The sequence below is a fragment of the Pavona decussata genome, unplaced genomic scaffold (assembly GCF_977016875.1).
Source record: "Pavona decussata unplaced genomic scaffold, jaPavDecu1.1 SCAFFOLD_233, whole genome shotgun sequence".
Classification (NCBI taxonomy): Eukaryota; Metazoa; Cnidaria; class Anthozoa; order Scleractinia; family Agariciidae; genus Pavona; species Pavona decussata.
The window spans coordinates 2,770,001-2,782,500 of NW_028145638.1; the positions used below are offsets into that span (position 1 = coordinate 2,770,001).

The window sequence follows — 12,500 nt, forward strand, 5'->3', positions numbered from 1 at the left end:
CGGAAAAAATGACTCCAATCCGGCTCGAGTGGCTCAAACAGAGTTATGCTTTCTAATTATGGAGTTCATGTTACTCCAGTGCGATTGTATTCAGTAAATGAATCCTTCGTGCACCATCAAGATTAAACTTAATTCCATTTCAGGAGTTGCTTTCAGTAACTCTTCGAAAATTACTGTGTTGTCGCGTCGCCAAGCCACGTCGGCCTGCCAGTCTTTGTTTTAACTTCTTTATAACTTGTTTAAAATAACAAGAGAAAACGAATCACACTCTCGTTAAACGAAAGCTCAGTTTTGAGCCAAAGATAAAAAACAACAGGTGACTTAATTTGGTCGACCATTTATTCTAAACAGCTCTTGTGTCGGACATAATACATAACGTCGGTACGATAAGACACAACACTCCTCTTTCTATTCAAATTCTCATGGACACTCTAGTGTCAGATTGTTTAGCCTACTATAGTTATCTAAGCTCAGATCAAACCTGAACTGGTTAATAAGCAGACAATGCGGACGATAAATCAGCATTTGACTTCATTCTTCCACAGTAGAAATGGCGAATCCAGAGTGGTTCAACGTGGAGAGGAGTCAAGAGTATTGGGGGAACTGGGGGAGGGGGGAGGAAGGGGGGGGGGGGGGTTAAATTGTTCCTAACAAATCCGGTCCTTTGTGCTTGTTTTTGACGGAGATGAATTGGGAGCTACTAACTCCCTTCCTAAACTGATCCGCCAATGGCTTATAATAAGCACGCTAACAAAATCAGTGACATGACGACTTATACAAACTACTGACACTGTACTGAGCTGTTCTAATTTATAAATCTGTTTTCCTGGTCTCCCCATCTTCCTTCATTTAATAGAAAGTACCTTACAGCTTCTTACTGTAAAATTAAATCCGTCAAGCTGTCTTACTCCTCTTCTGTGGAATCAAGTTTCTGTAAAAACGCCTTCAACTGTTTGAACGCGTTGCCTGTTTCAACTGGGCGAGGCTCGTCTTCTTCGTCATTTTCTTCCTTTCCTTTATGATCAATCTCGTCTTCTTCTTTCGACGTCTCTTCCAAGAGTCGCTTTATTTCGTAAATAGCAACCGCATCTCCGAGAGCTGCCTTCGAAGGCAAAGGAGGGGCCTTTTCGTCCGCTTGCTCGTTCTCGCCTTCTGAGATCATTGATAGACCACGTAGACTGTGATTTTGCTTTCTAGTTATCTTCGGGACTGTGCTGTAAAGAGCAGATACATCAGCGGCATCTTCCCGCTTTTCTACGTTCGTGAACGTTTGCGGAGCTGTAGCTTTCCCTTGAGTTGGTCCTGGAACCAAATCATAAAGCCCTGCGTCGTTCTCCTCTGAGCATTTCTTTGGAGAGTGCACCATTTCATATGTAGGAGGAGCGGATTTAGACGGCGGCCTTGATCCAACTAACTCGTACATCTCAGCATCACCATCTTTTCTAGATGGTCTTGGTAACGATGCAGCACCGACAAAGCTGTACTCGCCGGGGTCTTGAGGAGCACCGGGTGCTTGTACACACGAGTAAAGGCCATCGGCCGTATCGTCCTCGTCAAAGCTTTGATCGGAACTGAGGCTGCGTGGAGTCCGGTTTCTGACTTCTTCATACTGTGAGTCGCTGGAATCTTGAGAGCTGGAATCGTGCCATTAAGGAAACACACAAGATAAGTGTTTCAGTAAGCCTTGAAGTTATTTCAGTTACTTATATCTTTATTTCTGGCTGATTAGATCTTTCACAGATCCTGTGTATACTAGCAGCATTATATTTTGGACCGTAGATCTTTTCAGATCCGATGTGCGGTATATATATTTACATGTAACATGGTCTTGTCCCATGTATTCACTGAAGGATAGTTTTGTCTATCCTCAATCAGCTTATCGCGACAGTGGCATGTATTTCAGATTCTTTGTTCATTGTTCATAGTTACGCGCTATGACGTTGGCAAACGTCTGTATTTGGGCTCAACCGGAGACATTACCACGTGCATTTAGTAGACAACTGACCTCGCGTTGGTTGGACATTTTACTTCCTGCTGCTACACCGTGCTGACGAGAGCCAACCAGCTCGAAACAGCTGTCGACGGTTGTATTTTTGACTATCGGTTTGGTCTCTACCATGTCGCTGTCGTGTTAAAGGGGAAGTATCATGAGGTTTTTGATATCTTTTGTTAAAAATTATGAAATAAGACCTTAAATCACCTGCCAAATAATTCTAGAATGACGAGAGGAACGAAATCAATTCAATTCTTGAAAGAAACAACTTGTGATCTGTTCTAGCGCATTTTGGAAACAAAAATACAAGAACTTGAAAAACATTAGCCTAATATTTTTCAAGATTCAATCCAAACCGGCCTACTCTGTCTCTGGCCAGAGGCACTAATCGACAGGTTTATTGCAGTGGGGTGATAATTTTTAACAAACTTGACAATTACTTCGTTGTTTCTGCTGACAGTCAAACATTGTTGGGTTTTGAAATGACAGCAAATTTTCGTGATACTTCCCCTTTAAGTTTTCTACGCAGTCAGATCAGCCTTGCAGTTCTTTTAGCTACTTTTCAGTGTTTGGCAATAACCCATTTTACAGTTGTGTACTTAGTGACCTGGCCTTTGAGTGGAAGCGAGGCTGAAGTTGACACTGTTTCGATACAAACCTCTCTACCTTAATATGAAACATCATGTTGTTCTTATGCTATCAAGTTTGCATATACATGTGAAAACTACTGAGGTTTGTATCAAAACGAAGTCAACTCAAGCCTCGCTTGTACTCAAAGACCACATCACTAAGCACCCAATAGGTCTTATCACGGTTTTCGACGCCATTTTGACGAGTAGGCAAACACGTCTGAAATAACAGTGTTTGTATGGAAATCCGATGTCAAATAATTTTCATAAAACATCGGTTCTGAAAAATTCATGAATTGGAAACTTTTGGCACTAGGAAAAGGATTTTAAGGAAAAAATTGGAGGGATGTAGCTGTGACAGAAAGCGTCCAGTCGTGTTTTGAACTTTCCATACATTTGTCTGTATTTTTTTCCCGCGATCTATTTTTAGTAGCAGTTCACGGCTGGTTTGCTATACAGACAAAACCGAGATAAGACCTATTGTATAATGGGCGATTGCTCAGCCACATTCTCTCTGAATCCAGATTATGGTATGATTATGGTATATTCCCTTTTATTAAAAACTGAATCATTGTATAATGCAATTCGAGGGATTTGATTGGCTTAGCGGCCATGGTATATGAGCTATTATACCATGGCCGAGATATGGCGACCATTAAATTTTCTGCTGGTTATTCCTGCACAACGAAATCAGTAGGATCTAGCAATATTTCTTGATTGTTTTTAATAAAACAATTATTCCACTTGCGCTTATTGGATATGAGATGATTATAGCCAACTCGGCGCTACGCGCCTCGTTGGCTATCTATCATCTCATATCCAACGCGCGCTCGTGGAATAATTGTTAATTGCCGTATTCAAAATACGCGACCAGTTCCCCTTCACTTTTACACGGGAGCTACGCACTAAAAGAGACTGAAAGACGGATTCATGTAGCCTCGTCCCGAATCTCCCTCATGTCCCTTGGTGCGCAATAAAATGTGACGTCGGCGGTTGAGCTAAGGCCTGAGAACGAGGCTGGGGTTCGTGTACTTACTTCCTGTAGCTACATAGGGAGGGTTTAATTTACGATGTCCAACATCCTAAGAACACATCAGAGACAATATACACTACGGCGATTTCTTACCTCAATCTGTTGTTGCGTTTCTCAAAAGACTTCAGTTGCATGGCTTGCCTCAGCACACTCACCCAATCAGTGAGTAACTCGGGCGTGGGAGCCGACTGAAAAGTTAAGATCCTAGATCAATTTGTAATGGTTTTACCGAGGTCCTGAATATGGGAACACTACCAATCGTTGTTTTACTATTCTTCATTTCTTCTTTTGTTAGGTCCTTAATTGATAACAGTGGATTAAACCAAGTGAACAGAGAAGTTCAACTCTTTCTCTTATTATCTCTTTCCTGCATGTTCTCTTGCGTCTTCCCATACCTACTATGTACCTATTCGCCTATTAACCCCAATTCATCCCCTCTTCTCTCTTTTGTATGTACGTATACTCAATCAATCGATCTCTTAAAAAGGTTTCCAGTGTGGAAGCTTTTGGAAACGGAACTTTGCAAACTGAACGAGTCTATTTGGACAGCGCGAAAATGAAAAGTTTAAAGACGCATATTGAAAACGAAAACTTTTCTGGACTCTTCGTTTTCTCGTACATAGTTCGCACAAACAGGTTTCGTAAACCAACTGACTTTTGAAGGCAGCCTCCAAAGTGGAATATTTTGAAACACATCCGTCTGGACAGGGATCTAACTGTTTAGTTCACAATGCAATCCACCATACACTCTCATACACTCTCTCCAATAAAAACGGTTTCTTTATTCATGTACCCTTCATTCCCGCATAAAGCTTCCTCAGTCAACGCTTAAGTCATGCAAAAAAGATTTCACAACATTTCACTTTTTTGACAGTTTCTTTATTCCTGTATCGCTTTCACTCGTAGTCAGAAAATTCACTTCATAACTTACAAACGTGTACGTCCTGTTCCTGGTCAGTATCTGGAAGCCATTGTTCACCATTTTGACTGGATTAACCGCCTTGACCTAACGGACAAGGAAAAAGTTCAAATCCCTCTGCAGTACAACATAATAAACAGTTCCACATAAGTACTGTTCAATGGCTTTCATTTGAATGGTCGCACTTTAGGATTCAATTCCTTGTCTACAGACTCAAGGGTTAAAACCACCGTCTATACAGGAACCCAATCTAATAAGCAGCACTACGGTAAAGTACTGCTCAGCAGTTTTCATTTGATTAGTCTCACATACGAGAACGTGACGGAACCAACATCACAGGGCCCCTCTCATAGCACTACCAAATACTTGCTGAAAAATTAGAACTCGGTAAGGAAATGGTTTAACTGAAACCCACGACACCTAAGCTTTATACTGTCCTGTAGTTAACTGCCTTAGCTGAATTTGAAGAAATTAACCGACACTACCTACCATTCAAACGGAAAACGAAAACAAATGCCGGACCGACTTGTGCAGCGCCAAATGCTACAAATTCGGCCTTATACGCCTACTGGCGCGCGGAGATTTGATGATGATGATATGCCACAAATAAATGCTAACGCGACATGCTAAATCCTGACCACTGAACAAAATCAGATTCAGTGGCTCAGATGGATTCGAGATGCCGTACTGGGCCGAGTTGTTCAAAGAGCGGATAACGTTATCCGGTGGATTTTTATCCCGCTTGATAGCGACTTATCTACTCCTTAAACAACCAGAGGCTGCTCAAAAACGTTCTTGACGGAATCAAAGTTTAGTAACTACATGTATGATGCTTGACAAAAATTGGACTCGGGAGAGAAAGGATGAAAAAGATGGACTGTGTCATTGTAAGCGGCTTTATGTACCTACAAGTCCATATATCTCATCCCTAGATAAAAAATCCCTTTGTGGTTAACATACATGCAGGTGAGGTTCAATCATGTTACGATATTACTTTAAGTAATCAGAATTTAGAATTTAAAGATTATAAAATCGACGCTGTTAAAAGAGTTTCAACCGACGTTTCGGTAATGCTGCCTTCTTCAGGGTACAAAACTGGTTGAAACTCTTTTAACAGCGTCGATTTTATAATCATTAAATTCTCAAACGGTAATTCTTTGCCGAGAGACTACAACAATTATCCCAAGGAATCAACTTGATTTGTAACGAAAGATATGTATACCTGGCTAAAATCGATGGCTCCGAGGTAATTCTCTTCCTGTGAAAAGAAGCGACGAAATGCGTTATAAAGGAATTTTAGATCTAGCCATAATGCTATATATGCAAACACAGGGACAAACACAAATTACTCTGGCTAACTTCATTGCTCTTTTCGATTGTTGTATTGCTGTACGATTTGGCCTAACTGAGCGCGGCAAATGATTAGTATAGCTGTTAACCGTTCGATTGTTCATTGAATCTTCAACTGTATAACGGTAATGCATCAGTCAATTCCAACAGTGCCCACCCCCCCCCCCCCCAACACCCTCGGGTATTAGCAAATGCCCCACGGTGGGGACAAACGATCTGGTCAAATGCCCAACGGTGCCATTAAAAAGGACGTTGACTTCTTCGTTTCTGGGCTTACCTCTATCTCAATGAAAGCTTCTTCACGACAAACTACAGTCAACTCCCTTTATTGCGAACACCCTCGGGACCGCGAGTTAGTGTCCTTAATCCGTAAAAGCGGGAATTTATTTCAGCCAAACGTCTGTAATTTATTTTTGCCGGGGATTTAACTGCTGTCCGTATTATGGGGGTGTCCGTAATAGCGGGGTGTCCGCAAGCCGGCGAGAGTTAACTGTAACTTGCTAGTCTCGTCTTATTTCTCTGTATTGTTACCCGTTCTATCTGTGGATCCACCATCTCATTTATGTCCTCCCTAGACGTAGTTAACCGAGTTTTTATTGTCTTTGCTGATGAACTTATCATTAAAACGGAGCGTCAGCGCTGTTAGATGAAAATCACGAGGCCTTCAAATGCCCGTGGGTTAACTAACGCCCGCTACCCGGGATGGGCAATGTTGAAAAATGCCCCCCTCTCCGCTAAAGCCCGGGGGATATGAGCACTGCTGGAATTCGGTGACTGATGCATAATGCGCTGAGAGTGACTTGCATTCACACAGTGTTGCGGATTAAAGGTGATGTTACATGGAACAAGATGAAATAATTTTAACGATTGATGCGTTAAAAGTTTTCATCATAGGACGCACACAATTTTTTAACAAAGCAACTGGTACAGCAACACATCGAAAAGATTTTTATCTGCCGTCAAAACTTTGCACCGCATTGCGGCAACATTGAAATGCTGCGTTACAAGTTGCGCGCACGCCGCCCTGTTGCGTTAAACACGCGTTAGCCCTGACTAAACGGCGCAGAGTTACAACTAAAAGTTTTGCCCAAACTTGCGTTTACCTGTGCCGGTATCTTTTTGGTTAAAGAATTCAGTCACTTCATACGTTTATATTATAAGAGGTAAAATTTAATATTAACAGCGATAAATGTATCTGATTTGTGATTTGACAAGACTGAGAAATGCGACGTTTGGAAACGCATCAAAGTGACGAGGGTGATCGTCGGAGATTTTGAAAAGAACCCCTAAAAGGTGTCAGAATTCTGTTTTGTGGGCGTGGTCCGAACAATTTTTTACCCCGAAGAGGTACCAAATCAGTTGACTGACTTTCTCTCATATTTTTCGGCTCAATATGCTAAAAGGTACCGCCATACCTCTAACGGAAGTAAGTCATTTTAGATTTTAGCACCCCAAGGGGAACCAAACCACAAATTTTAACCCCTAAAAGGTACGACGATCACCCCCGTCACTTTTATATGGTACTCTCCCCCTCCCCGATCATATGTAGGGTTTTCTCGGCTTTCCACTAACACCAGTCGACATGCGATACAAAAGTCAGTTTGAAAGGTCGCTAAATCTAGCTCGACACTGTATGTGTGAAGGATTTAGCCATTGGCTAGAGGGAAAAAAATGAGTTTTTGCGACTTACCGTTTTCTCGGGAGCCTTGAAGTATTTTAAGTCTTGCCCATCTAAGGTAAACCATCTTTTTCTGAATCCCTGCAACGAAAACAAAACAGTGAAAACATACAGAACTTATTTATTAGATTTGAAAGTTTTAAACTCTATCTAACGAACATTTCGGAGTGAATTGTTACCTGTCATCTTGCATTGCAGAGTACCAGAGGGCTTTCATGGTTTAATTTCCAAGGCTTCCAGGGGTGGATCCAGGATTTCGTGATGGGGGAAGGGAGGGGGGTTTGGGGAGTGGGGGTGGGGGTTCAGGCAAGGTGGTCCATATGGGGGTCAGTGTGGATGCACAGTCTTATATCAGTTCTAGATTGTAAAATGAGGCATTTATCACGTTTTGAACTTCTCATAGTGAGGTTTGAAACCCCGCCTCAATTACCTTCCCTTCTTCTAAAGATGCATCTTAAATTATGTATGTAAGTATGTAAATCATTTAGCCTGGTTGTCAGACAGTTCTCTGAGGTTTTCAAATTTGTTCTCAATCTCTCAAGTGACCTCAGACTGTCATTCACAACTCATTAAATAACCTGAAATCTGCATCATGATGAAGGAAACTATGTGCATTTTTTTAATTATTTAAAACCCGGTAATATCAACCAAATTGTACACAAATACCGTATAATAATATTTATAGTACAATTTATTTTTTGAATTTTCTGTGCTCCAACAATAATTAGTTCATTTGCATAATATTCTAGGGAAGTTTATGTAATTGACTATACACATAGGGCAGAGGGGGGTGGGGTGGGGAATTGTGTCTAAAAGTGATAGATGAATTCCATATTCCTTTAGGAAGTTGTTTGGAAAGCACAGTCATGAATATCTAACCGATATTATCACAACCACCAGTCTTAGATGCTTGTTGTACCACATTCCAAGCCCTAATAGCATGCATAAGTCATGGTTACAACAAGTACCCCTCTCAATTCCTGAGAGGTCTAACTCATTCTTTATTACTATGACTATTATATTGATAGAAGATTATAATCAACACACTCTGATAAAAAATGTCCTTTAACCACATTCTGGGCTTCATATTTGTGCCTAAAATTTGAACCTAGCCATGATATTTTGATTAGCAAGTTTAAAAATAGACTCAAATAGAGAAACATTTAGCATACATGTGTGTCTAATATCTAATGATATAGGATAGATTCACTCCTGAAATAGTTTTAGAACTGATAACAACAACAACAATAACAACAACTCTATAGATGCACCAATAAGCTTGCTTCATGCCAGTTAGATACCAGAGGTTATACCTTTAATTATTGCTTTGAAGGTTTGATTTGATAAAAGAAACAAATACTTATAAATATGTTTAATTACACCAAAGGAGGATCACCTTATGTAATTAAGCAAGTTGCAACATACACATAATCATCAGAATCTAAATAAATTTCATAATTATAGCTGTCGATATGTTGCATTTATACCACAAGATCATGAGTTCAAGTCTGGAATCTGTAAGGATTTTGTATTTGCCCTTTCATGTACAGTATTTATGCAAAAAGCTGAAATATGTAATATCCTTCCGAAATGGTGATCATTATATGGCTATACTACAGCCAGCAGTAAACATATAACATTTCTTCATGTACAGAATGATTGATCACTGTCTTATCAGTGATCTCTCTCTAGTCCCTACCCCGACAAGTGCCACATCCGAACCCTCAACAGACAAGTTGTTCCTACCCTGTATATTATGGTTCTGTTTAGACCAGTCAGTGGGGAAAGTACAGGTGTTCAGAACAACTAGAACAGGATGGTCTGAAATGACTAGATTCCCCTGTTCTTGAAATGTGGTCTTCCTGTTTCCTGAAATAGATAGCTCTTTCCTTGTTTTTTTCCCGTTCAATACAGTAGAAATTGGAACCCTTAGGGGAGGGGGCGGAGAATACTCAAAAGAGAAAAGGCAATAAATAAACATTTTCGGATTCTTTGGTGTAAAGAAGAAACGATGTACGAATGCTACATTTTCCAGAAGTTAAAAATCTTCTTAGTAAGGCCATTAAAATAAAGATCAGAACTAAAGATAAATCAAATATCGCTGCATGTTTCAGCCGACGGCTAAACCAAATCTTATATCGCTACAGCGAGTGGGCCGGTTTCGATTCAGTATCCCAAATCGCTTCTCGCCTTGTAATCAACTGTTAGGTAATATTCGATAAAGAAGTAGATACCTTACTTTAGAAGATCAAGCCGCCAACTGCTGTGAACAATACGTAATCTTTTCATTTGTTGCTCACAATAATAATATCTTTGCTAGCGGTGCACAAATATGGTGATACGGAGCATATGTCAGACATTTTCACTTCATTTTTTCTTCGATCTCTCGATAAACCAAGCAAATCTAGCACAAAATGCCGTTAGTTGCTTTCGTAGAATGCACAGCCTCTGTAATAATTTGATAACTTCTCGTTTGGTTTTCTAAAACACCGCAATACATCCCAATATCATGAGTGTACATTTATTATTAAAATCCACACGTACCTCAAAGAATCTTTTCCCAGCCTTGTCAAGAACTCCTTCGAAATGAAGTCGTGTTTCGGCCGAAGTAGACATATTGTTTGTCAGATTTTCTTCACTTAGGGCTTAATCATCTAGTCTTTTGCTCCGAATTTCAGATCCCTGGCGAAGTTGTTTTCACATGCAGAGAAGTTTCAAAACAAACTCCCTGACCCGGAACTGCAACTGAGCACGAACTCTGTGGGAACTGTATTCGTGTTTTTACCGAAGGTTTACGAAGATTTTCCGAAGATTGCCGGAGCTACGTGGCCTTGCCGAAATCGGCCGGCGAGGATGCGCACTTCACTTGTTCTGAACAGTCACAAAGAGGAGGGAAAATTTAGTTGTCGGAATGGGAGGTTCGGACAGTAAACTAAATTTTAGAAAGGCTGTCGTTCAGCTGACGACGAAAAAGACGGTAAGTCAAGTTGTTGTGACTTCTTTTGCGGCGAATTCGTCGAGTTCTGTCTCGCAAGGCAGTGCAAAATGGCCATTGCACCTGATCGGTACTTGCTTGGCCCGGTCACTCATGGTCAACCGTCTGTTTTTTCAGGCAGTAGAAGCAACGGACGACACGTTTTGGGATCAGTTTTGGTCCGAGTCGTCGGCGAATATAAGCGACGTCTTTACTTTGATTCCAGCTTCAGAAATCAGGGCTTTACGGGACGAAAATCCGTCAAACTTGGCGACGCTCTGTTACAAGGTGGGCAAGAATTTTGATTCCTCTCCGTGTCTTTGGTATAGAAGTTAAGATGAATCACAAATGTTTTGACACTTAAACGTGGTGTTTCGACGTTGTAGATTTGCCATTCCCTTCTTTGATTTCCCTTTTGGTGAAATATTGATAATTGTTTTTGTCCTGGGCAACAATACAACTCTAGAGGCCATGTTTTCGTAAATTATTTGGATAATAGCTCAATAATAAACTGCACTGCCATATTTTTTGTATTTGATCTGATTGACCACGACATGCACAACAAGAATTACTCTCCCGTTGAGACATGCTATGTCATAAAGGATCATTTTTCAAGGAAATGAAATATTATGTACATAATGATTTTTATTTCCAGCCGGACGGGTCATATGAATGCTATATTTGTTGACCTTCGTCAACTCGTTTTAGAAAGGCGCTGGAAAACATTTAATATCGCAAATAATAGGTATCTTTCTGGTATAAATAATTTCTTTGATATCTGAGAAAATTAACAAACTGAAGTACTGTCACCACTAAGTTTTTAGTTTGTAGAGATATTTTCAAATCTCCTCTTATCTCAACTGAATATTTTACCACTGATCTTTTTTCCCATAAATAATTCACATGTTACAATGTTAAAAGTATAATTGATTTTCTTTTTAATTTTCAAAGTCGATTCGAATTTTTTTCGATAATGCTTTTGTTCATGATTACATCATAATTTTTGTTTTGGCTTGTAGCTTAAAAATCTGACTGTCTCAACAAGACACTTAACATTAATGTTTTTTTTCTGGGTCACAAAATTTATTATTTTTAGAAGTGGGCTCTAATATAGCTAACATACAAATTACTGAATCTTATTGTTAAATCCTTCCCTTCTAATGAGCACTTGATTGAGCTATAACTCTAATTGCCAAACTGACAACAGTTTCGTTCAGCCAATATCGTGCATCATTTTGTATACCAATATGCTTACAGCAGGATGGCCGAGGAAAGGACAGCAAAATGCGCCTTGAGACCAGCTTTCTGTTGATTATAAATGCACTTTGATACAAGTTCTAACCTACCGTATGTTGTTTTTAGATATCATTTGCTAATTCTCACAGTTGATTTTCTATGATTTGCTTGCACAAGTTTCTCAGTTCACAACCAAGTTTAGCCACACGACTGGAAGACACTTCAACAATTACTTTTCTGATCCACTAAGGTTCATTTTAATATTTTATTAATGTATTGTGTCTGTTCTGAAGTTTGTGCATATTTAAGAGATTATAAATACCACTGACTGTAGTAGTAGTTTTACACTCCGTTAATATGACAGTAGTTTTATTGTGGTATAATAATTATTATTATTATATCTCTCAGTTGGTACACACAGTGTGATTGGTCAATTTTGCCGGCTATATTTCACTGTATAGCCTGCTAGATTTGAAAGTTTCCTTTCGTGCGTGCTCGATTAACCTCAGAGATGTAATAAATACCTTATAAACCTTATTTTCTCAGTCCGTACTGTAAGTTATGGATCCTTGTTTTTCCCCGTTGATTTATGGCCTGTGCGCTCTGCGCTTGGGCCATAAGTCAACGACAAAAAACTTGGTCCATAACTTACAGTACAGAACTTGAACTCGGTTAGTAAGAGGTATTT

At 39.9% G+C, this 12,500-nt stretch overlaps 2 protein-coding genes across 2 annotated transcripts in view; one reads left to right on the plus strand and one right to left on the minus strand.

The window, feature by feature from the left end:
• LOC146458391 (uncharacterized) overlaps positions 1-10,287 on the minus strand; it is an 11,538-nt gene extending 1,251 nt beyond the window's left edge. Inside the window, exons 1-6 of the mRNA XM_085090858.1 lie at positions 10,147-10,287; positions 7,615-7,683; positions 5,797-5,832; positions 4,587-4,661; positions 3,749-3,843; positions 1-1,634 (exon numbers count right to left, since the gene is read on the minus strand). The exon at positions 1-1,634 is cut by the window's left edge and continues 1,251 nt beyond it. Coding sequence (XP_084946984.1) covers positions 905-1,634; positions 3,749-3,843; positions 4,587-4,661; positions 5,797-5,832; positions 7,615-7,683; positions 10,147-10,218 — 1,077 coding nt within the window. The 5' untranslated portion in view covers positions 10,219-10,287 and the 3' untranslated portion in view covers positions 1-904. The remainder of the gene's footprint in view (positions 1,635-3,748; positions 3,844-4,586; positions 4,662-5,796; positions 5,833-7,614; positions 7,684-10,146) is intronic.
• A 158-nt stretch (positions 10,288-10,445) lies between these two features.
• LOC146458392 (protein HID1-like) overlaps positions 10,446-12,500 on the plus strand; it is a 27,468-nt gene continuing 25,413 nt past the window's right edge. The window contains exons 1-2 of the mRNA XM_085090856.1: positions 10,446-10,579; positions 10,715-10,864. Coding sequence (XP_084946982.1) covers positions 10,514-10,579; positions 10,715-10,864 — 216 coding nt within the window. The 5' untranslated portion in view covers positions 10,446-10,513. The remainder of the gene's footprint in view (positions 10,580-10,714; positions 10,865-12,500) is intronic.